Source organism: Salmo trutta, chromosome 4, assembly GCF_901001165.1.
Source record: "Salmo trutta chromosome 4, fSalTru1.1, whole genome shotgun sequence".
NCBI classification, from domain to species: domain Eukaryota; kingdom Metazoa; phylum Chordata; class Actinopteri; order Salmoniformes; family Salmonidae; genus Salmo; species Salmo trutta.
In genome coordinates this window covers 38580077-38605674 of record NC_042960.1, presented here as the reverse complement: position 1 = coordinate 38605674, position 25598 = coordinate 38580077, and the positions used below count along the sequence as shown (strand labels likewise).

The window sequence follows — 25598 nt, the reverse complement described above, 5'->3', positions numbered from 1 at the left end:
GTCTAAACTTATAAATATGATTAAAACACTTGAACCTGGATAAGTATCTTTAAATCTAAACCAAGTGAGAGACAGTTTGAAAGATGTTTCCACTGTGGCTGGTTTCCAGGTTTCCTTGCCTTGCAGCCTTTAGGGTGGCTCAGGAACAGGCAGGCACCCCTCCTTCATTTGTGCCTGCAGAACTAGGCTAAAGGTCCCAAAACAGACGTATTTCCCTTACTTGCCAAGTGTGTCGTCATCTACAAGAGCAGAACGTGATTGGATGGATGTTGGAAGCTCTCTCAGTATACTAATAATTGGTTGTGCAATTCCTTGTGTGGCTATTGTGATTTGTGCCAAAGCTTCTCTAGAAATATGCAAAAACCTGACAAGAATGTGTGGTCAGGCCATTGTCTTCAGATACTTCCTCCCTCACTGAATCTTTGCCATTTTGAAATACAGATATTAAGTTAAATTGATACCTATTCAAGTGAAAATTAATTCTGGTCTGTGCCATCATGAGTATTCAGTATGCATCAATCTTATTTCAATTGTTAAACACTCAATATACAAGTTAGGCTAATTTAATTCAGTCTCGTGAAACTAGTAAATTCAAGATGCCCTAAAAGATCTGACCAGCTGAGTGAAGAGGACAGGAGGGAAATTATATAATCATACTTCCATCACATTGTTGATTGAGCCAAGGTTATGCTCCTGATTAAAGTCTAAATTGAGAAGTAGACGTCCTCAGTGTTGATCTGACAAGGTTACCTTTACAGTAAAGTCTTACAGAATATTGCTTGTAAACCAAAATTAATCTCTGTGCCCTCGCTTCTGCTTTGCCTGGTCTTTGGGGGATCTAGGCCAGTTTACAGTTCAGCAATGTTAAAAGGGCAATCAGCAGTTGCTACAGCTACTTTTGTACTTAATGTCCCCATTGATTATTGAAGATTAACTTAAAAGCCTCATGAGATTAGTTCAACTGTCATACCCCATCAGAACCCAAAATAAGCTTGTTTTACTCAGTAGATTTGCCTCAACATTGTTAACTATAATTTTGATATCATGGGTGCAATAACTGGCCATCCATAGCTCAGTTTATAAATGTGATATAAAATCACATACTATTAAAAGTCAAACAAGAAAGATTATGGTAAAATTAGAATTTTTTTATGTTACAAAAAAGACAGGTTCTGTCACTTGCAATATAAGTACCATAGCTGGCCACTTGAACAGTATACAAACAGCTACAGCATCTTGGTTAGTAAATCATGTTAAACAATATGAGTAGCAAATTGATACACATAACTAGACCTATACATACACATTTATCCCTCCAACAGACATCTGTTTGGAATCATTAAGTCCATAGCATCAATTAAAAAGGGCAATGTTGGCAGTGATCAAAAGGTAGGGGTCTACTCTACCCTGAGCACAGACTGCAGAATGTGCCGAAGATTCTCCCATGAAAAGGGTTAAAAAGCAAGCCATACATGGATGGTCAAGAATTGTAATATGCAAGGGGTTTACAAAGCCACAGACAAAACAGTACTTGGAATGACACTTGAGATGTAGCTCAATAGGACAGGAGGGGGATTATTTCAGACCAAAAGAGTATCTAGTTCATTTGCTGTATTCTTTAGGTTCCTCCCCCTCTTCACTGAGCAAACATGTGCGTATCAGAGCTTCAGTGACTGCATATGGGTCACAGTTAGCAGATGGGCGGCGGTCCTCGAAGTAGCCCTTCTTGTCCTGACCCACCGAGCGGGGTATGCGGATGCTGGCACCACGGTTCGCCACGCCGGCTGAGAACTCGTGGATGTTGGACGTTTCGTGGTGACCGGTCAAGCGCCGGGCGTTGTCCAGCCCCCCTTTGGGGTCGTAGGCACGGATGTGGTAGCGGTGTCGCCTTCCCAACTTCTCAATCGAATCTTCGATGCCCCTGTGTGGATAGAAGGGGTTAATCCACTGCTAAAAAGACTTTACTTAAAAACCTTATGATGCCGGTTTCCCAGGTTGGATTGAGTTTAGTCTTCAACTAAGAAGCATTATCAATGGAGAATTGCCATTTGCCTAGGCTTAATATTTGTTCAGTAAAACCGGCCTTAAAAATAGAGCAGTGGGTTTACAGCACAATTGAATCCATGCCTACCTCAATCCACCATCTTCTCTCATCTCCTTGGTGCTGAAGTTTGTATGGCAGCCAGCGCCGTTCCAATTCCCAGGGATGGGCTTGGGGTCGAATGAGGCCACGACGCCAAAGTCTTCACACACCCGGTGGAGGATGAACCGAGCAGCCCAGAGGTGGTCACCCATGTTGATACCTTCACATGGCCCAACCTGGAACTCCCACTGGAAGACAATAAGAGTCAGAGAGATGATATTTTGAATATTTAGAGTTTCATGGACACAGATTTTGCCTAATCCTGCATGAAGAATCTAATTCTAGGCCTAATCTGTATACTGAACAAAAATATAAATGCAACATGTAAAGTGTTGGTCCCATGTTTCAAGAGCTGAACATTTATCCAAGAACTCTTCCAATATGCAGAAAAAGCTTATTTCTCAAATTGTGCACATTTGTTTACATCCCTGTTAGTGAGCATTTCTCTTTTGCCAAGATAACAGGTGTGGTATATTAAGAAGCTGATTAAACAGCATGATGATTACACAGGTGCAACCTTGTGCTGGGGACAAAAGGCCACTAAAATGTGCAGTTCTCACAACAATGCCACAGATGTCTCAAGTTTTGTGGGAATGTGCAGTTGGCATGGTAACTGCAGGAATGCCAACCAGAGCTGTTGCCAGATAATTGAAAGTTATTTTCTCTACCATAAGTCACCACCAACATCGTTTTAGAGATTTGGCAGTACGTCCAACCGGCCTCACAACCGCATGTATGGCGTCGCGTTGGCAAGCAGTTTGCTGATGTCAACGTTGTGAACAGTGCCCCATGGTGGCAGTGAGGTTATGGTATGGGCAGGCATAAGCTACGAACAATGATCACAATTGCATTTTATCGATGGAAATTTGAATGTACAGATGCCTATCCCAAGGCTCATTCTCATGCCATTCATCCACCACCCCATGTTTCAGCATGATAATGCACGGTCCCATGTCGAAAGGATCTGTACACAATTCCTGGAAGCTGAAAATATCCCAATTCTTCCAGGACCTGCATAGTCAGACATGTCACCCATTGAGCACGTTTGGGATGCTATGGATTGAGGTGTACAACAGCGGGTTCCAGTTACCGCCAATATACAGCAACTTCACACAGCCATTGAAGAGGAGTGGGACAACATTCCACAGGCCACAATCAACAGCCTGATCAACTATGCGAAGAAGTGTCGCTCTGCACGAGGCAATATGGTGGTCACAAGATACTGACAGGTTTTTTGATCTACACTTTTTTTTATAAAGTTATCTGTATTCCAGGTCATGTGAAATCCATAGATTAGGGCCTTGTTTATTTAAATTGACCGATTTCCTTATATGAACTAACTCGGTAATATCTTTCAAAACATTGCATTTATATTTTTGTTCAGTAGAATAGTCAAGTGGTTCTTACCTGAGCTGGCATGACTTCAGCGTTGGTGCCACAGATCTTAACCCCAGCATAAAGACAAGCTCTATAGTGAGCTTCTACGATATCTCTACCATACGCCTTGTCTGCTCCCACGCCACAGTAGTAGGGCCCTGTTCAAAAACATTGCATCATCAGGCTCAACAGTTTAAACGCTAAACATTTAATACTCTAGTTGAATATACAGACAAAGTTTCCATGGATAAAATCTGCTAATGAATGGCATTTTATATTTAAACTTAACCTCACTAGGGTAGGGGGCACTACTTTCACCTCTGGATGAAAAGCATGCCCAAAGTAAACTGCCTGCTACTCAGGCCCAGAAGCTAGGATATGCATATAATTGGTAGATTTGGATAGAAAACACTAAAGTTCCCAAACTGTTAAAATAATATATGTGAGTATTACAGAACTGATATGGCAGGCAAAAACCTGAGAAATCCATCCAGGAAGTAGTTTTCTATTGAATGCCATTACAGTATCCATTGACTTTGGACTCAAATTGCACTTCCTATGGCTTCCACTAGATGTCAACAGTCTTTAGAAATTGTTTCAGGTTTGTATTCTGAAAAATGAGGGAGTAAGACCACTTTGAATGAGTGGACACTGCAGTGTCCCAGAGGTTTTTCATGCGCACGACCGAGTGCACACCTTTCTTGTTTTCCTTTTATATTGATATAGCTATTGTCCGGTTGAAATGTTATTGATTATTATGACTAAAAACAACCTGAGGATTGATTATAAACATCGTTTGACATGTTTCTACGAACTTTACTGATACTTTTCAGATTTTTCGTCTGACTGCCTTTGAGCCTGTGGATTATTGAACAAAACAGAGGTTTTTGGATATAAAGAGGGACTTTATCGAACAAAACAATATATTGAGTAAATGGGAGTCTTGTGAGTGCAACCATATGAAGATCAAAGGTAAGTGATTAATTTTATCACTATTTCTGACTTGTGTAACTCCTCTACTTGGCTGGTAACTGTTTAATGATTTGTCTACTGGGCGCTGTTCTCAGATAATCGCATGGTATGCTTTCACCGTAAAGCCTTTTTGAAATCTGACACTGGTTGGATTAACAAGGAGTTAATCTTTAAACTGATGTATAACACCTGTTTTATGAATTTTTATAATGAGTATTCACTGGATGTTGGCCAGGTAGCATCCCACACCCCCTAGAGAGCTTAACCTCTCAAACTAACCTTGTGGACCAGGGAAGCCATTGGAAGGCCAGCCAAAGGGATGTCCGTCTGTTCCCAGGATGGTGTACTCCTGTTCCATGCCAAACCACGGCACCTGGTTCTCTACCATCTCCATGATCATCTTACACATCAGCCTGAGGTTAGTTTCTGGAGGGCAACAAACATTGTATTGGTCATTCAAACCATTTCTGCTACACTGAGCCAATGGGGCCTGGGTTCAATAAGATACTTAAGCTGGGCCATGTTCAGCAGGCATGAAATGGAAGAAAACAGGGTGATATTATCCAAATGTATCCAATAAAGCTAATTTTCATTTTCTATTGCAAAAGTTAAAATGTTTGAGCTCCTATGAATATGACCCCCAATGTCACTTTACCGCTTAGGCTTACCTGTAGGCTTGCGGTTGTATTTGAGCACTTCACACAGGACCAGTTTGTTGGGATCTTTCCTGAAAGGGTCTCTGAACATGGCAGCAGGGATAAGGTACATATCACTGTTAGAGCCCTCCGACTGGTACGTACTGGAACCATCAAAGTTCCACTCTGGGAGATCTGGAGGGAGGGAGGGAGGGAACCGTGCGATTAGAGCAACTCAGGGATTCAAATACCCGTTAGGTTCAGGGTTATTAGGCAAAGCAACACGTATTTTTTAATTTATGTTGTATTTGAAAAGTAACTGTTGGAGCTCTTTGAGCAATGTGTTACAAGGGTGTGACCAGTCTGTCATCTATATTAACTTAGCAAGTTGTCTCCGCCACTCCGACCCAAAAAAAAAGTAATTTCTGCCGAGATACGCCTTTAAGATGAGTGCAACAAGTTCCAAATCTTCCTCAGCTTCTCAGATTGTCAGAGAAAACACCAAGGTAACTAGTCATCTTGTAATCCTGGAAGTGTAGCCAACCCTATTAATAGAAGCATTTAATAATTGTTTAGGTTAATATAGAATTGGCTGGTGATGTCATTGAGATCAAGAGAAAATGTCCACAATTGTCAGACGAGTTTCAGAAGAGAATATAATAAAATGTTTGTGCATTTGAGAAGTGTCCAAAAGTAAATCAGAAATTAACTTCACACTACACAAAAATACCCCACTCCCCACCACCGCTGAAGAAACATTAAGGGAAACACTGGGTGTAGCACAAAAGTTTTTTTTATTACCCATTTCAACAGGCATAGATCAATGTAAATCAAGTGTCAGATCTTACCATCAATGGTCTTGGGTTCAGAATCCAGAGTTCTGGTCTTGCAACGGAGCCCCTCTCCAGTCCCATCTATCCAGATGTACATGGCCTGGACCTTGTCTCCCTGAGGAAGGTCCATATACTGCTGCTTCACAGTTTTACTCAAACTGGCACTCTCTGACGTGGCCATTTTTCAATGAGCGCCTGGAAAACCTTGGAACAAAGAGCAATCAATTGGAATCCACTTGAAGCTTTTGATTCTAAGAATTGATCCATTTGAGGCCCACAACTATTGTATTATGCCCACCCAGTAATTTATAGTAATAGTTGATCTACTCAAACTTACGTCGTAACAAAAATATTTGAAAACTGATGTTTTGTAAGTTTACCTAATTACTATTACACCAACGTGTGATATGAGAACGCAATCAACATCCTGCAATATCGAGTTAAATTCATGAACGTTTTCCACAAGAGAAAACAGTCCGGGTTACAATAAAGCACGTAAGCGAGCATGCTGCTATGACAGTTTACAATAGGTTACAATACTGATGCCGTTTTACGCCCGATTACGATTATGGAAAATAAAAGCTCAATGGTTTCTGTCGCCAGGTTATGCTATTCAAACACGTCTGGCACGCACTATCCATACATACCACATTAACAACAATAATATATAACTAATAGAAATGGAATACACTACAATTCGGCTAAGAGGTGCGAAACTATAAAGAGAAACAGCACACCAATTAGTCAATATGATAAAAATACACAATGTAATTGTCGTAGCCGCTCCTAGAACTTTTAAAATAGTTTAGGAATAATGACCTTATATCAAATAAGGAATTAGGATCAAAAGCCTGGTACAGCCTTCTGTAAATGTTCTGTGTAATTCCAAATGTTTTTCTTTCATTCTCTACCACAAAATGTATCCAAACGGTTGCATTTATAAAAGGGAGATATGACCCCCCCCACGCCTCAGATTGGCTAGAAAGGAACGTGATCCCTTCGTGATCAGGTGATGGGGAGCTCATGGTTTGCGTTCATTGGTCGTCCGGAAAAATGTGGAGTTTCATTCAAGTCTTCAAAACAAGTCTTTATTTCAAGACTCTACTCTTTGTTTCCTAAGGGAACGATAACTATCCTTACCAAAACCGCAAATACGTTTCTTTATTTGAACAGTATGATAATTTGTTTAAAAAATATGAAACGGGAAAAAAGATTATGCATGGAATAATTTCTATAATATGGTAATTATTAAGAACGATGATGAAAGTAAAATACGCCCCCTGACGAAATGAAAACGGAATATTCCTAGAATCAATTATGTTGTGGTGCCTCTAAAGAACAAACGTTCCTAAATGATGAAAAATAAGACCATGATGCTCTTTGACTGTTCTTTGCCTTCTATTGGCTAAAATATGGACGTTCTGTACTATTTTATTCTGAGATGGACATTTGTTATGAGGAAGAAACGAGAATGAAAAAAATACAGCCTACCGATTTACAAGCCAATTAACCAACAACGTAACGAATTGTAACAATTCATACAGGTTTACGTTACGATTTTGAGATTAAATTATTACGTCATTGGTGATATAGAGCGACTGTATGTGAAACGACATGGCTGAATAAAGGTACAGTCTGCCTGGTAGACAACCTGCTTTTTTTAGGTATTGTAGAATGAACGAATAAAAATGACCAACAACTCATCAATACTGAAACCATCTGGTATGTTCTGCATAATAATACAGTAGCAAAATACTATAATACCGGTAGACTGCACAATGTCATTCCTTATGAATTATTTGCTGAAACCTAACATGACCCACTTAACATTATAAAATGTAGGCCTATATATATTTTTTTTTTCCAACAACACCACAACTTGTTCACATTTGTATCTATTTTAGGTGGAGATGATGACCGACTGTCAGATCTTTTGAAAAATGACGTTTTCGTGGATTTCTTTAACACGTTTCTGAACCTACCGGTGAGCACCTTCTGCGATATAAAATAGAACACAGCTCTTTCACATAATTTAGAATAGAATAGAACTGAACAGAATGGAATAGAATATGTCTTTAACAGAATGTATACTAGAACATAACTGAGTAGAATAAAATAACTGTCACAGAATGTATGTCACATTTCAATCTGTTTTCTGTCTAGGTGTTTGGTCAAACTCCTCTCTTCTTTCTGTCGGACAATAAATGGTTAACTTGTCCTGAGCTACTTCAAGGCCAGGTAGAGAATCCAAAACCTAACGAATGGCGCCCTCCTGTGGTTCATTTATGAAACAGTACTCGCTGTTCATTCTTTTTTTAAATTTGAACCATAGGGTTCAAATAGAGTTCAAAACAGAACTTTTACTCTACATACCCATGAGAAAGACAATACAAATGAATTTCTTCATTTTGAAAAAAAGAAGTCAGTAGGCCTGGGTATTTTTTATTTAATATTGTAGCGACCTTAACTGAACACCTATCAACCTAAGCAAGAGGTTCAGACCACTTGTCATAAAGGATAAGGTGTTGGCTTAATAGTTGCTAGACCTGTGTTCGAGTCCTGGTCAGGGCTACCCCCTGAATTTGTTATACATTGTAAAAAATTGTATGATTTATATGCTATTCTTATTTTTGACAACAGGAGGTGAACAGAGGAGGATTTCAGAAGTGGTTGACTGCTCATCGCTTCACCTTGTTCAAGGAAACAGAGTTGTTCCATTACTACACTCTCTGTAAAGAATTCTTGGAGTTCTCAAACCATCATTCAGAAGGTAATCCGATTAGTTATATATATTTTTTTGCAGTATGACAGCGGTACTGTAAAACTAAAGCATAAAGAAACGTGACAGGGAAGGAACCATAGTTTTGGTCAGTGTTTCCCTGTGGACTCTTATTAGTGATGAAAATCTAAATGGTATAAAAGTACCCTTTACCTGTTGAAAGTGACAAAGTATGGGGAAGGTTTCTAAGTACAAATATTTGGGTTAAGGGTACAATGAGTGATATACATGGAAAGATAATGTCATGAATGTTGAAACAAAGTGTAAGAAAGCGGTGAATCTTATGTGCTCGGTCTCTGGTTATGAATGGGGTGCTGACAGACAATCATTGATGGATATTTATAGAGCTCTGCTTAGGAGGACACTTGATTACGGGTGTATAGTTTATGGACGCGGCGAAGACTTGGCTTCAGAGGCTGGACAGAATCCAGTATATAACTTTAAGGATATGTATTGGTGCATTTAAATCAACATCTGTATGCGCATTACTAGTGGAGGCAGGTGAGATGCCTTTGGATAAACGGCGTAAAAAATGGTCATTAGCTTGTTGGATTAGGTTGAAAGAATGTGAGGTTGAGCATCCCACTGCTACTGTTCTAGATGACTGTTGGGAATACTAGTAGGCAGTGGTTTTGGTTGGACAGTTGGAAAGCTTTTGATGAGTGGTTTGAGGGAGTTGGAGGTTGGCCCTTCTGTGGTGTATAGCAGATGTTCCTCCGTGGTTACTCCCAGATCCTGTTGATCTAACTTTGGTAGCAAAAAGGAAAGATTGGTCAGAAGTCAGTGATCTAAGGAAACTGGTTGACAATTACATTGGTAGAAGTTTTTATGCTTTTTTTTACCACTTTTCACGATGGATCCAAGGACCCAGATAGTGGGCGCACAGGAGCGGGCGTTTACATCCCTGAATGTGATGTGCAGATATGTAGAAGACTAACAGATGCACTGTCAGTATATTCAGCTGAATTGTTGGTGATAGTAGTTGCCCTCCAGTGGGTGGAGGACATATGTGTTAGAATTATAGTATGCTCAGATTCGCTGTCTGTATTGAATAGTCTACCATCTGGTAAATCGAATAGGAGTGACCTACTATTGGAAGTATTCATGTTATGATGGATAATTGAGAGACTGGGTGTAGTAGGGAGATTCTAGTGGGTCCCAGCACTTCCGGGTGTGAAAGGGAAGGAAAATGTAGACGAGTTAGCCAAAAGCTTTGAAACAAGATATCATTGATATGATGCCCTCCAAAGAAAGGTTGGTGGACCAAGATTCAAAGGTCAGATTAGGAAGGAAGAGGTGGGGTTTTCTTGATTGCGCTTAGGACATTGTACATTGAATTCATCATTATATCTGGTTGGCAAGCATGTGAATGGTTTGTGTCTGGAGTGTATGGTTGGTAAAACAGTGGAGCATGTGTTATATTGTTGTAAGTATGTTGAAGAGAGGGAAAGATGGATGTGTAGGGTCATTGGGGTTGGGGGGGTTCAGAAGGGATTTTGGGGATGGGGGCGGGTCTATTGGAAGTTAGTAGGGCTCGTTTTTATTTTCCCCGAAGTACTGAGTTAGGTAGAAGGATTTAGAAATGTTGTAAACTGTGATTGACCACACACTCAACCGCAGTAGGTGGCGGCACCTTTTAACGTTTGTTTGCTGACCGCCATTATATCATAGAAGAAGAAAGTGATGAAGTATTTGTCCTGAAGGCCCTGTGTGGAGTTTGTTGTTACTGTAGTCTATTTGTGTGAGAGCAACTACTTTGTGACCGTGCAGTTTTGACAATGTTTTTGGGGTGTGGTTGAGAGTTTTCGGGGAAGTTGGTTGCAGGTTATTATTATAAGTAAACAGTACTTTCCCGTTGGCATTTTAAGCTTACATTATAAACTCCATAGAAAGAGTAACACATTTGTTAACTCGTGCTGACATGATTAACATTCAATTTAACAGCAGTTTACAGTACTTTTCAAACTCAAACTTTTCTTTGTAATTTCCCATGGGCTTCACCCAAATGCCCCATTGTATACAACTGTATTGAGACGCTTACATTAAAAGGAGAAGTTTACCCAAAATCCAGAAACTCCCGAGTGATTCCATACATTTAAACAAATTCAGTGGAGTTTGCTCTCTTTTCCTCTCTCTCCCTGTAGTGATGTACTGAAACAGCTGTAAAAACGGGTCACGCGACTCGTGACGTTGCTGGATGCAGGCCTCTGCTCTGTTGCCGGTGAATTCCTGATTCAGAAATCCGCAAAGTTTATACAAATTAGTTGTTTTATTGAAAGCGTACGGCCGAATTAGCTATTTTTGTCAAATGTACTATTGGTTTTGATTCAGAAAATGTGTACTTTTCCACCTAAAACATTTGCTATTATTTTAGATTATTACTCTATGTAGCTGACTGCCACAGCAGAAGGAGATTACTGCTCATGTGCGAGGACACCCTGCTACATAGAAACGTCATGATATGTCCTTATATGGAGCTTGGTTTGACCTCACGGATTAAAACAAAGTGTGTGTGTGTGATGATAGAGTTAGCCTCTGGTAAAATTTGTTAAGAAAAAGAGATGAGAGCAAGTTGGTGTTCGGTCCCTGGCTGCACTATATACAGGAAATCAATGGAAGAAGGCCCCAAATGTAACTGTTTTCCGATAAAATATAGATATGCAGAAGATGGTTAGTAGTAATTTGAAATAGTAAATATGATGTAAATTCTCCAGCAGCCAACCGTGCGTCGCTGCATGTGTGTAGCAACCACTTCAGCAACGATGCATATGAGCGAGATATGCAGACAGAAATTATGGGGGCAGAAAACCGAAGAATACTAAAATATACAGCTGTTGCTACTGTACTTCCAATATACAAAGGCACGCTTAAAAAGCGACGACGCAAGGGTGCGTAGGTACAGTATGTAGTTTAGCCTGATCTTTGAAGTTTGAGGTGTTCTTGTATTTTTACCTTTGCACCATATCATGTAGAGGGCCTAGGCGCTCTAGAGGTTAGCATATGTGCCCTAGGTATTTATGACAGGGGGGGTTGAGAGACAATAGACATTGTGTCACCTTACATTGCAGAATAGAATATCCAAAAAACATGGTGATAAATAAACACATGCTATACAGTGTTTTGGGATAATGTGAAGACATAAACCCACTATCTGTCCCGCTCATAGAAGTTTACGATAACCGATCATTAAATAAAGTAAAGTTTAGCTACTTAACGTTACTCGTTGGATAATTGCCCAGCTGGAACAGCGTTGTGTTCTCCAATTCGTTTTTGAAATAAGAAAAAAAAAAATCAAGGGCAGCAAAAGTAATCTAACTGCACATCATCATCATTGCGTTGATCCATTTTTTAAGAATTGTAGTCACGTATTCAAATGATCTGCAGCACAAACATTCCTCATCTGTCGGTATTGGAGCGCAATTGCCTCAACTGCAGCACCAGACTATGTTGATCCTGGGGATGGGTTGGGGCTGTGGTCTAGCTGTTGCTACAGCTTCGGTGGCTAGAGTGGCCGCAGTGGCAATCTAAAGCTCAATTTTCCTAAATTCTTCGTCCGAATACTCAGGCTCAAATAAATATGTTTCGAAGACACCATCGGTTCCCCTCCAGTAGTGGCGACCCGTCATTCAGTGCAGGTGGGGCTCTGTTTTGAGCCCCACATTTTTAGCAAAAAAAAAATCTAATACAAATGTATATTTTTTTTTTTTGGGGGGGGGGGGCTTGCCTATATTGCATGTTATTTTGGCATTAATACGTGTCACATATACGTTTGCAAACAACGTAAACAAACAAAAAAATGTCATTGAGTTAATAAAGCTGCATACAAACATGGCCTCTTTTTTGTTTTCTTGATTATGGTAGCTCAAAAATGCAGGTGTTTCAGCCTAGCTTAGTGCTTTCTGTGGTGGTGGGGCAAGCCAGCAGAAAATAGGAGTACTGCGCCATGATTGGCTCAGTGTTCTGTCACTCATGGGGACATTACGTCACAGGCCAAGTCTAAGTCCTGAGTAAGGGTAGACATCGAACATTTAAGCCCTTTGGGTCCTGCCATAGAGTTACATTAGAAGAGCCCTTCCAAGAAGGCTTAAGGTCATTGGCCACAGATAAAATGACATCAAATCACGTTATATGTACAGTAGCTTTGATTGGACTGATCATGTCAACATATTACTTTCAAAATCTTAGCAAGCAGTCGGCATCATGAATCAAGTCGACAATCTACTGGCAAATCCTTTTTAATCCTTGTTATATGAAGAGAAATAATTAAGAGAAATTATAGATAAAACATATCGGTGCTCATCGACCATTGGACATAAACATTACATAACAAGTTGGAAATCGCAAATTCAACAATGAGTGGTTTGGATGGAATCAGTGGCTAACTGCAAGCATTGCAAAGAAACAACTAGGCTGCTATTCAATGGCTGTTTTTTTCCCCCGAGTTTCCACCATAAATCCAGTGACTTTGATGACAAAGTTTGAGGACAAAATTTTCCCACAATGGACCTCAGCGCCACCTTCCTGTTTAAGTGAGCACAGAACAAGGTGAGTCCAAAAATGTCTTGTAACGTTATGCTTCTGCATAAACAATGTAATATGCAAGGGAGATATGTATACTGTAGTTAAGAATGTAGTACTAAGTGTATGTTGTGTAGTAAGCTGTTCTGAATTCTGTCGCTGTACATTTCAAAAGTGCTGAACAGATAGCTATATTGACTATGTCCGTTGCTCGCTCATTAATGTCTTAATTGAAATTACGGATTGCCTCTTATCTGCTTGTCGTGCCCTTATGCCATAGTTTGTGCATCTCAATTGTCAGTGGAAAACACATTTGTTAAACAAGTCAGCCAAATCTGCTATGTTTTTTTAAAAGGCAGCACAATTTTTTTTATTTCACCTTTATTTAACCAGGTAGGCAAGTTGAGAACAAGTTTTCATTTACAACTGCGACCTGGCCAAGATAAAGCAAAGCAGTTCGACACATAACAACAGAGTTACACATGGAGTAAAACAAACATACAGTCAATAATGCAGTAGAAAAATAAGTCTATATACAATGTGAGATAGGAGAGGTAAAGGCAATAAATAGGCCATGGTGGCGAAGTAAATACAATATAGCAATTAAAACACTGGAATGATAAATGTGGCTGAATGAACTGTTTTGCTGCCAGACAAGGCTCCGCTGATAGCCAGGTGTAGCAGTGGTAAGGTTTTGGGACTGCTGTTGGGTCTCTGCTGTTGGGAAAGCTTTATGTAGGCCCTAACAGTTTGTGGGCACCGTTTGTCACCGTTATAGTGCAATTCATGTGTTGTGTAGTGGCTTTGTTGGCATGCATCCCACTTTTTGTTTGTTTGCCCCACCAAGATTTACATGCTAAAATCGCCACTGCCCTCCAGTAGTTTTCTTCATCACTCACAAGTATTTCATCGTCAGACATGTTCGTAGGTTGTTGTTTACTTTGTTTAACTAATGTGTAAGGTGGTCTTCACTTCTCTGCCCAAAAAATACCCACATGAGAAAATTGTAGTTTACTATAGAATAAATACTGCAGTACTTACTATAGAATTTTGTAGTATACTGTAGAATACTATACTACACACTGTAGTATCCCGCGATCATTTGTAGTTCTTACTCAATACATTTGTAGTAAACTGTAGAACACTATAGTAAATACTACAGTATTATCCGCAAAGAAACACTGTAGTAAATACTACAGTAATCTCCACAAAACACTACATTTAAAAAGAAAAACTATATATAGCGCACATGCACAGTTGTTACCCATCTCCGCTGCTGTGGCAGTCGGCTACATAAAATAAGTATATAAAATTATCGCAAATGTTTTAGGTGGAAAAGTACACATTTACTGACTTAAAACCAAGAGTACTTTTTTTTTTTAAATAGCTAATTCGGCCGTACGCTTTCAATAAAACAACAAATTTGTCCACACTTCACAGATTTCTGAATCATGAATCATGAACTGGCAATGGAGCAGAGCGAGACCTGCATCCAGCAATGTCATGAGTCACGTGACCCATTTTTACAGCTGTTTCAGTACAGCACTGCAGGGAGAGAGAGAGGAAAGGGCCAACTCCACTGAATTAGTTTCAATGTATGGAATCACTTGGGAATTCCAGGATTTTGGGTAAACTTTTCTTTTAACCTTTTACAAACAAGAAAACCTGAGTCATTTAATAAACTTTGCTTGTTTTTTTTTATATCTGCCTCCCACCAGGGGTGGACTGGCCATCTGGCATTTCAGGCAAATGCAAGATGGGCTGGTCTATTTTTAGCCAAGTGGGCCTGTCTAACTTGTTTTTTTAATCATTATCTGGCTAATAATCGGGGCCTCAATGGAAAAAAAATGGGCCAGTGTGGGGGGGGGGGGGGGGGAAACGAGTTCGCTTCCCTGCCCAATCCGCCGTATCTTTATGGCACATGTGTTTACTGTCAATTCCATAAAGGTCTGTGTGAAAACCCTGCTGACAGATTCAGAGTAAGGTCACTACTGTACAATGCTAATTTGAGATTCTTGTTGGTTAAAGTGTTGAAATGGACGACAGCAGACCAGTGGCTACTGAGGAGATGCATTGGGAGCGGGAGAGGGATGAGGCGATTCAGCACATTCATCAAGGGCACTTGTGGTAGGTAACTGGTGTTGGTGTGTGTGTGTGTGTGTGTATTCCTGGCCTATGAAGTGGCATTACTCATTTATTTTGTATGCTACTGTGTATTTTCCATTCATTGACTCATGCTTCCTGTGTGTGTGCAGGGAAGGAGCTGGTGTCGTTCTGTGTGAGAGTGTCCAGGTTGTTCAACCTGGACTGTGAGGATGCAGGTCAGAAACACAGATACCTGGCCCTGCTGACTGTCATCAGAGCCATCCATCTCACAGAGGGATCCAGCATCATGGCTATCTGTCACATACCACGAGGTAAGGAGACTAAAAACTGGTGACAAAGTACATTTCCCTGGGATCGACAAAGTCACCATGAATAAAGATGATTCAGTCAAGAGATGGCCAGGCCACATCACCGTTACCTGTCCTGAAACTACTCACCTGTCCCTTCTCTGACCTATAGGGCTACATACTCTTTGTGCTGTGTTGATGTATTTTCTTCATTTAAATCCCTTTGTCTATTCTCTCCTGTGTCTGTCTGGTAGATGCAATGATTGGCATTCTATCCAGTGAGCTCCCCGACAGTGCTAGGAAGCAGATCATCGGTCAGATGTATAACAAAGCTTTACATCGGCTGCAGCACTATTGGCTTCCTCAGTTTCTAAGCTACTGCAAGGACTCACTCTGGAGAGCTGCAGAGTGCAGCCACATCGTTCAGGAGTACAGCGCCATTGCATCCCGCTCTGCTCCTGAGGACGTGCCTGGTATACCTGCTCGACTGGACCCAGGCCTGGGACAGGTGAAGGAGGCAGAGCTGACTGGGAGTGCAACTGGGACCTACTGCTCCAAAAACACCAAGAGACTCCTCTGGATGCCCCAAGAGGAACCACAGAACAGATCCGTAATGGCAGCCTGGAAGGCTGAGAAGATCCAAGATGGACGTCTCTGTTGCCAGTGGCTTCCTCTTGGGGGTGAAACAGACCAGGAACGGTGCACTAATGTTGTGCATAGCAGTCAAATCAAATACCAGATTGATGCCACAACTGAACAATACCTCAACATGCCTGACAATGCAAAATCCCAAACCTGCAGCAAACAAACCAGCAAAGTGGATAACCTCAAGTCCAGCCACAGAAGTGGTAACCTTCTCCCAAACATTGATGTTGAAGGGGTCCAGGAGGGAGAAGTATTTATTCCACACACCTGTATGGAGACTCCTGCCTACTACCAGCCGTCTGTCTTACCAGTTCCCCCTGCACCCGCAACTCCAGAGTCCCACCGCTACAACTACCTTCAGCCTGCCCTGTCGGCTGACAGCTTGGCTGGTGGGCCCTTAGCTGCCTTCCTGAGTGCCAGGGGACTGGAGACAGAGCTGCAGCATCTGGGGCTCTGGCAGGACCTGGAGCTGGTCTTTAGCCTGGTGCTCAGGTATGGCGATATTTACTAAATAATGTAAATTATTGAAAAATGAATCACGAACAAATGTGTTGTTCTGAAAATACTGAATGCAACTTTAAAAATGAAAGGTCTGTGAAAAATGCCCAAAGCGAGAAATATCTTTGTAAAATGTGCTGTGTTTAACAGAAATAAACATTGTTGCATTGATGTGCTAAAAATGATTTGTTTTTGGTATTGATGACTCGTTCACTTTTGTAAACTCTCTTTTATTTGACTGTAATATATTCCTCCGTACTCAGGGCCCAGGGAGATGACGCCCTCCACAGCCAGAGACAGACTGTGGCCAGGAGGATCACACACACCTACCTGGGGGAGAACGCAGAGAGGGTATGCCTCCTGGAGAGTGACACCAGCAGGCAGCTCCGTAGACTCCTGCCCTCTGGAGCAGTCATACCGTGGATATACACAGCCAAACATGAGATCTGTAAGGTAAAGTCAAGCATGTTGACATACAGTTAATGTTTGAATGTTTTTGAAATCTTGTGAATCTTTTAAAATGTCTTGAGTCAATATCTTGGTAATGGGCTTTTTTTTTTGTAGGTGCTTTGTTCATCTTACGATTCTTTTTTGGACGAAGAAGACAAACATTTCTGTTCCTGTCTGGTAACTGATTTGATTTTGTTTTATGCAAATTGATTATACAATATAACTGTATTGGCCATAGTTACAACGGAAATGTGTACCCCCCCTCCTTTTACATGCACGTATCTGTCCATCTCCCCTTTAACTCTGTTGAGGGTTATGTTATCACATTTTCCCTTCTTATTCGACCGCCAGGAGAGTGCCGGGGTGAACTGTGGTCGGAGGTTATCTGCTAGTGGCCAGAACACAAAAGAGCAGCAGGTCAGGAGGATGAGGGAGGCTCTGGCCCTTTGTCAGTCCTGTTGTAGCCATGGAGCCACAGAGCAGCCCTCTGATTGGCAGGAGAACTGGGCCCTGATGGCTCTAGAGGACGTGAAGAGAGGAGGGTCTGTCCACCTGCACTACAAAAAGACTGGTAGGAACGTAACCAAGGGCTAACACAGAGGAGTTAATGAGAATAAGGGGAATGTGAGGATACAGATGTAGCTAAGGCTACGAGAGAGCAATGCTGGTGTTACTACAGCGTGAACAATGAAAGCTCAATGATAAGTTAAAACTCCATTTATAGTTGCATTGCAACATTTGTATTACAGTTGAAGTCGGAAGTACACCTTAGCCATATACATTTAAACTCAGTTTTTCACAATTCCTGACATTTAATCCTAGTATAAATTAGTCTTAGGTCAGTTAGGATCACCACTTTTATTTTAAGAATGTGAAATGTCAGAAAAATAGTAGAGAGAATAATTTATTTCAGCTTTTACTTCTTTCATCACATTCTCAGTGGGTCAGAAGTTTACATGCACTCAATTAGTATTTGGTAGCATTGCCTTTAAATTGTTTAACTTGGGTCAAATGTTTCGGGTAGCCTTCCACAACCTCCCCACAATAAGTTGGGTGAATTTTGGCCCATTCCTCCTGACAGAGCTGAGTCAGGTTTGTAGGCCTCCTTGCTCGCACACGCTTTTTCAGTTCTGCCCACAAATGTTTTATAGGATTGAGGTCAGGGGTTTGTGATGGCCACTCCAATACCTTGACTTTGTTGTCCTTAAGCCATTTTGCCACAACTTTGGAAGCATGCTTGGGGTCATTGTCCATTTGGAAGACCCATTTGCGACCAAGCTTTAACTTCCTGACTAATGTCTTAAGATGTTGCTTCAATATATCCACATAATTTTGCTTCCTCATGATGCCATCTATTTTGTGAAGGGCACCAGTCCCTCCTGCAGCAAAGCACCCCCACAACATGATGCTGCCACCCCCGTGCTTCAAGGTTGGGATGGTGTTCTTCGGCTTGCAAGCTTCCCCCTTTTTCCTACAAACACAACGATGGTCATTATGGCCAAACAGTTCTATTTTTGTTTCATCAGACCAGAGGACATTTCTCAAAAAAGTACGATCGTTGTCCCCATGTGCAGTTGCAAACCGTAGTCTGGCTTTTTTATGGCGGTTTTGGAGCAGTTGCTGAGCGTCCTTTCAGGTTATGTCGATATAGGACTCATTTTACTGTGGATATAGATACTTTTGTTCCTGTTTCCTCCAGCATCTTCACAAGGTCCTTTGCTGCTGTTCTGGGATTGATTTGCACTTTTTGCACCAAAGTACGTTCATGTCTAGGAGACAGAACGCGTCTCCTTCCTGAGCGGTATGACAGCTGCGTGGTTCCATGGTGTTTATACTTGCGTACTATTGTTTGTACAAATGAACGTGGTACCTTCAGATGTTTGGAAATTGCTCCCAAGGATGAACCAGACTTGTGGAGGTCCACAATTTTTGGCAAATTTCTTATGATTTTCCCATGATGTCAAACAAAGAGGCTCTGAGTTTGAAGGTAGGCCTTGAAATACATCCACAGGTACACCTCCAATTGACTCATTATGTCAATTAGCCTATCAGAAGCTTCTAAAGCCATGACATCGTGTTCTGGAATTTTCCAAGCTGTTTAAAGGCACAGTCAACTTAGTGTATGTAAACTTCTGACTCACTGGAATTGTGATACAGTGAGGTAAAAGTGAAATAATCTGTCTGTAAACAATTGTTGGAAAAATTACTTGTGTCATGCACAAAGTATATGTCCTAACCAACTTGCCAAAACTATAGTTTGTTAACAAGACATTTGTGGAGTGGTTGAAAAACGAGTTTTAATGACTCCAACCTAAGTTTATGTAAACGTCCGACTTAAACTGTATGTGGAGAGTAAACTTACATGATAAGGACTCTAGGCCCTGTGAATACTGTCATTGTGTCTGTCTCTAGAGCCACTTGATCTGCCGTTTGACTTGCTGGCGGTGAAGTACCCAAAGCTGGCACTGGAGAATCTGAGTGTTAACTATTTGCTGTATCAGAAGAAGAAGCCTTTCTCAGACGGTGGAAGCTCTAAGCCAGTATCCGCTGGTTCCTTGATGAAGAAAGCCCCTCTGATGTTGAAGAAAGACAACAGTTTCGTTCGCGTGCCGTCTATGAGGCCAAGGTACTGTTGGGACACCACCTTAAATGCGTCGTTGTTCATTGAGTCGTTGTTTATCTAATGAGTGTATCTAATCTAGCATAAGTAAGAATCTTCAGCTACTGCTGATTTTGCAGAAGCCGGCTGTTTTGTAGAAGGTTTTACTTGCAATGATTGTGATTATTGGTTGTTTTAACTACTTTAATTAAATAAGAGCTCTAAGAGCACCTTCTAAATGACTCAAATGTTCATTTGTATATGGCCGTATTGTTTGTCTCTGTGCTACAGGTCGTTTGGAGATGTTATCCGGAACCCGGTGAGTCTGGACTACTTCAAGCGCTTTCTGCGTTTCCACTATGCCCAAGGAGCGCTGCTCTTCACACTGGAAGTAGAGAAGCTGAGAGCCATCGACCGGCCCAAACCTCAGAAGATCAAAATCCTCGCCATCGTGAATAAGTTCTTACGCCGGGAGGACCCCAGTACAGTCCTTAAATCCTTATTCATTATTCCTGTCAGATTCTGTCTAGAGTAGGGTCCTTGGTGACCTTTAGCCAAGCTGACATCAATGGTGGCATTATTCACTTTGCTGCTGATAGTCTTAAAGGACTGTTTGTATGACACTGAAAGAGATGTATTGAAGTGAAAAGGCTAACGCGACTAGTATCCCTCTACAGTAATATATTGGAGCTACAGTAAAGTTTAAACGCTAACTAGCATCGTCCCACAGTGGGCTACCTGCAGTGCAATGCTGACATCATCTCCCAGGCGACTCAGATGAGAACCGTTTCCTGTGAGGTTCTCTACACCATCCAAGACCTGGTCAACAAGTCACTGGAAGGAACATGGTATTAGGATTATTTATCCTTGTGGACATGAGTTGATTTAGCCTGGTCCTATATTTGTTTGTGCTGTATAGCCAACTCCTATGGTCGTTGTAATGCTAAACATGACAATAACCTTAGAAGTTGGCAAGACGGAACAAACAGATCTGGGACCAGGCTATGGATGATTGATGCTACTTGACAGAACTGTGTGATTGATGTGTGTGTGTGTGTGTGTGTGTGTGTGTGTGTGTGTGTGTGTGTGTGTGTGTGTGTGTGTGTGTTTGGATGCAGACGAAACAGTGTGTGTTAATCCGATGTGTGTGTTTGGATGATTCCTTGCAGGTTCAAGCAGTACCAAGACACGTTCCCACCCTGTCCTGCTGTGGGCTCAGACTCCTGCCTGAGAGGAGCCATACTGAAGACCAAACTGGTAGGAACAACATCCAGCCTCTCATCCTCTATGTACTGTTAGACACTAGGCAGTTGTACAATCACTGTATAACCCTCTTGGGCAATGGTATCTAAAATGTTCTCTGTCATTCACTCACTCACTCCTTATGCACCTCACCCTGAAGAAAAATGTCTGGATGGTGTTTTGCCGATTCATCAAGACAGTCTGTAAGTTTCAAAACGCCATGAAGGATCCTCGCACGAGGACTGAGTTTGAGCTGTACCTGAGAATGAGCTACCGCCACTTCTCCGAATGTAAGCTGTCCTCAGTCCCCTCTCTCCATTCTGTTCCTGGTTCTGGTGCTGAACAAAGTATAGTTTCTCCAGCTGCTACAGAAAAAAATAAATATGAATTAAAAGGACAAAACTCCAGTACGCTGATCTTGAATGTTCCACAAACCAATGTTTTGGTGTTAGACCTTCATCAGGATTTTAAGTCTAGTTCTGGTGCTAGCAGTACACACCACTAAGTTGACCGTGTCTCCTATAGCATGTGACTCCCGTGCCCCTCCTAAAGAAGAAGGGGATACCTCCCACATGAAGAGACGGGTCATTAACGGTAAAGTCATCATCATTGACTTCCTCATCAACGACCTATCGTTTTACCTGGAGAGTGAGAGGTAAGATTGAATCGTCTCACAAGGTCACAAATATGTTTTCCTTCTTACATTACTGACATTCACTTCTATTGACAGTTCCAACTTAAATGTCCAATATCACATCATTTCTAACAATTAAGTACTTTGCTGTGATTGTTTTCAATCAAAATGAAGACTGTCTGAGTGGGGATAACTGAAATTGAGCTGTTATTGACATAGGTTTTGAACTCTCTTTCTTATTGGTCTATAAACAAATTTACTAGCCAAAATTCCATCCCATCAAAACAGGCTGGACTTTCAGGCGGTCTTTTCAAACAGCTCTTACACCAGGGGTTCCCAGACTTTTTTGGCCCTAGACCCCATTTTGATATCTGAAAATTCTCACGACCCCAACCATGTGGAATAAATTATGTAATTAACAGCCAATGTTTACTTTTTATTTGGGCTATGGCAGTCAATTGAAATTCTAACAGCATTTATGACTGTATTCTCAACTCACCATGACATACTTTCAATGTGGGGCTAATGACAGTCAATTGCAAATGAGTCTGACATAAGATGCATTATCTCAGCACCACTAATGAGATGGGTGTGCTTGATGTCGCATCAGAGATTCTCAAAGTCAGAGGGTGTGGTCGACAGTACGCACCTCATCCCTTCTGTCACATCCAACCTGGATCGATATTTGGTTTTAATGAAGACGAGAGCACCGAATCACACAGATATGAGCTGGCGAAGGGTACGATGAGTTTTAAGGGAGACGGCAGGGTATTCCTTTTGATTCAGGAACCAAAACTCCTCCGTAGTGACCAGTGAATGCATTCGGTCACATGACAGCTCGATCAGCTGTTCGATTTCACATACCTGCATGTCAACTGAGACAGGATCAAAGTCAAACGGATTGGGAAGTAGATCCCAAAGTGCTCTTCTAAGCGTTGGAGGTGAGCAGTCATCACTCGTGTGGGACACTTACTGATGCTGTTGTCTGTTAGAAACATACACACCTGAGGGAAGGGGACATTCCACTGATTCGGTCAGTCATCTGTAGAATGTTTTTGTATTTCCCCTGCATGGTTGCATTCAGTTCGTTCAGATCCCAAATATCTCTGTCATATAGGCATTGAGATCATTTCTTTTCATTACACAGAAAGTCAACCAAGTCTTTTTTTTCTTTTTTTTTTCTAAATCCATTGTGAATGACAACAGTTCCTCTCTCAATGTGAAAAATCTTTCCAACACTCCCCCTCGATAACCACCAAGCCTCAGTGTGAAATAGAACATTGTCATGCTCTAATTCCATATCGCCACAGAGTTTTGGGAACAGGCATGTGCACAGTGGTTGTGTTTTGATGTAGTTTACAAATGAAGTTACCTGCTGCAGTATATCTCCGAGTTCTGTGCTCAGCTCTTTTGATGCCAGTGTCTCTCGGTTTGTCAAACAATGCGCCCATATGGCAGAGGGAGACACATTCATAACTAGAGTGCAAAGGCCCCTGCCTGCTGTCCCGCCATGCTGTAGAAGGAGCCCCATCTGTGCAAAAGCCCACCATTTCATCCCATGGAGTCTGTTTTTCATCAATATAGCCTTACACTAAAAGAGCATTATCATAATTTTCACAATTTCACAGTATCATTCCAACCTCATAGTGTGCAAATGTATACAGTATGTACACTGAGTGTACAAAACATTGAGAACACCTTCCTAATATTGAGTACCATATCTCACCTTTCGATTAGTGTGTAGCCCAAACCGTTTAGACGCTACAGACAGAAGTTGGCACATCGGCGGTACCGACTTTAGATGAGTCCTGTGATGCTTGTGGGGGCTGTAGAGCAAAACGGTGAACGCCGTCATGTTCGTGAGAGTCTCATCTTTTTGTACCCCAAACAGGACGCTACAGACATTTTTGTGAGAAGACACATTTTTGGGATAGATGCGGTAAAGAGGTCCATGGAACTCGACCCAGACAATGGAAATGCCGAGGAAAAGATCCTGAATCCCCCCGCAGCAAAATTAACCTACATTTAGGCTATTGTTTATATGTGTATTTAACACTATGTTGAGGTAAAAATCGGGGTATAATGCTTCCTTCCATTCTACTAGTAAACGTGCAATTTTTGGACAATAAAACAGGTGATCTACGCGTAAGATTAAACTACCAACGGCACATTCAAAACTGTAATATCTTATGCTTCACGGAGACGTGGCTGAACAACGACACTATCAACATACAGCTGGCTGGTTATATGCTGCACCGGCAGGATAGAACAGCGGCATCTGGTAAGACAAGGGGCGGCAGACTATGTATTTTTGTAAATAACAGCTGGTGCACAATATCTAAGGAAGTCTCCAGCTATTGCTCGCCTGAGATAGTGTATCTCATGATAAACTGTAGACCACACTATCTACCTAGAGAGTTTTCATCTGTATTTTTCATAGCTGTTTACATACCACCACACTCAGAGGCGGGGACTAAGACAGCATAGAATTAGCTGTATTCCACCATAAGCAAACAAGAAATTGCTCATCCAGAGGCGGCTCTCCTAGTGGCTGGGGACTTTAATGCAGGGAAACTTAAACTTAAATTTCTATCAGCATGTTAAATGTGCAAACAAAAGAAAAAAAAACTCTGGAACACCTTTACTCCACACACGGAGACACATACAAAGCACTTCCTCGCCCTCCATTTGGCAAATCTGACCATAATTATATCCTCCTGATTCCTGCTTACAAGCAAAAATTAAAGCAGGAAGCACCAGTGACTAGATCAATAAAAAAGTGGTCAGATGAAGCAGATGCTAACCTACAGGACTGTTTTGCTAGGACAGACTGGAATATGTTCCGGGATTCCTCTGATGGCATTGAGGAGTACACCACATCAGTCATTGGCTTCATCAATGAGTGCATGGATGACGTCGTCTCCACAGTGACCGTATGTACATACCCCAATCAGAAGCCATGGATTACAGGCAACATCTGCACTGAGCTAAAGGCTAGAGCTGCCGCTTTCAAGGAGTGGGACTCTAACCCGGAAGCTTCTAAGAAATCCCGCTATGCCCTCCGATGAACCATCAAACAGGCAAAGCATCAATATAGACTAAGATCGGATCATACTACATCGGCTCTGATGCTCGTCGGATGTGGCAGGGCTTGCAAACCATTACAGACTACAAAGGGAAGCACAGCCGAGAGCTGCCCAGTGACATGAGCCTACCAGACAAGCTAAATTACTTCTATACTCGCTTCATGCATGAGAGCACCAGCTGTTCTGGAAGACTGAGTGATCACACTCTCCGCAGCCGATGTGAGTAAGACCTTAAAACAGGTCAACATTCACAAGGTCGCAGGGCCAGAAGGATTACCAGGACGTGTACTGCGAGCATGCGCTGACCAACTGGCAAGTGTCTTCACTGACATTTTCAACATCTCCCTGTCCAAGTCTGTAATACCAACATGTTTTAAGCAGACCACCACAGTGCTTGTGCCCAAGAACACTAAGGTAGCCTGCCTAAAGGACTACCGACCCGTAGCACTCACGTCTGTTGCCATGAAGTGCTTCAAAAGGCTGGTCATGGCTCACATCAACACCATTATCCCAGAAACCCTAGACCCACTCTAATTTGCATAGCTCCCGAACAGATCCACAGATGATGCAATCTCTATTGCACTCCACACTGCCCTTTCCGACCTGGACAAAAGGAACACCTATGTGAGAATGCTATTCATTGACTACAGCACAGCGTTTAAACACCATAGTGCCCTCAAAGCTCATCAATAAGCTAAGGACCATGGAACTAAACAACTCCCTCTGCAACTGGATCCTGGACTTCCTGACGGGCCGCCCCCCCAGGTGGTAAGGGTAGGTAACAAATATCCGAT

At 41.7% G+C, this 25598-nt stretch overlaps 2 protein-coding genes across 7 annotated transcripts in view; one reads left to right on the top strand and one right to left on the bottom strand.

Moving 5' to 3' along the window:
* Positions 1-1127: 1127 nt before the first annotated feature.
* Positions 1128-6914, bottom strand: LOC115192323 (glutamine synthetase). Of its 2 annotated transcripts, none has more exons than XM_029750691.1 (7): positions 6780-6914; positions 5976-6164; positions 5161-5322; positions 4772-4918; positions 3551-3678; positions 2132-2331; positions 1128-1921 (listed from the first exon to the last, which is right to left on the bottom strand). In XM_029750691.1, exons 2-7 carry the CDS (start codon positions 6139-6141, stop codon positions 1603-1605), a joined length of 1122 nt encoding a protein of 373 aa, XP_029606551.1. In that variant the 5' UTR covers positions 6142-6164; positions 6780-6914; the 3' UTR covers positions 1128-1602. The 2 variants fall into 2 exon arrangements, with proteins under 2 accessions (XP_029606551.1, XP_029606553.1); XM_029750693.1 differs by having other exon boundaries at positions 5976-6155; positions 6780-6874.
* A 129-nt stretch (positions 6915-7043) lies between these two features.
* rgsl1 (regulator of G protein signaling like 1) overlaps positions 7044-25598 on the top strand; it is a 30312-nt gene continuing 11757 nt past the window's right edge. For 2 of the 5 annotated variants that reach the window (XM_029750687.1, XM_029750686.1), the window contains exons 1-16: positions 7044-7682; positions 7865-7944; positions 8124-8198; positions 8601-8730; positions 15286-15384; positions 15513-15674; positions 15905-16787; positions 17057-17246; positions 17358-17420; positions 17595-17814; positions 19656-19869; positions 20134-20324; positions 20573-20690; positions 21012-21099; positions 21245-21374; positions 21610-21739. In XM_029750687.1, the coding sequence (XP_029606547.1) occupies positions 7649-7682; positions 7865-7944; positions 8124-8198; positions 8601-8730; positions 15286-15384; positions 15513-15674; positions 15905-16787; positions 17057-17246; positions 17358-17420; positions 17595-17814; positions 19656-19869; positions 20134-20324; positions 20573-20690; positions 21012-21099; positions 21245-21374; positions 21610-21739 (2807 nt within the window). In that variant the 5' untranslated portion in view covers positions 7044-7648. Of the gene's footprint in view, positions 7683-7783; positions 7945-8123; positions 8199-8600; positions 8731-10875; positions 11628-13105; positions 13285-15285; positions 15385-15512; positions 15675-15904; positions 16788-17056; positions 17247-17357; positions 17421-17594; positions 17815-19655; positions 19870-20133; positions 20325-20572; positions 20691-21011; positions 21100-21244; positions 21375-21609; positions 21740-25598 lie in introns of those variants that run through there. The other 3 variants (XM_029750690.1, XM_029750688.1, XM_029750689.1) reach the window with 3 other exon arrangements.

Excerpts from the sequence above, each read along its gene's own strand:
- LOC115192323 (XM_029750691.1), bottom strand. The coding sequence starts at position 6,141 with ATGGCCACGTCAGAGAGTGCCAGTTTGAGTAAAACTGTGAAGCAGCAG. Across the intron at positions 2,332-3,550 it reads CTGAAGTCATGCCAGCTCAG|TGGGAGTTCCAGGTTGGGCC; the intron begins GTAAGAACCACT and ends ATTGTCTTCCAG. Across the intron at positions 1,922-2,131 it reads AGAGAAGATGGTGGATTGAG|GGGCATCGAAGATTCGATTG; the intron begins GTAGGCATGGAT and ends CTATCCACACAG.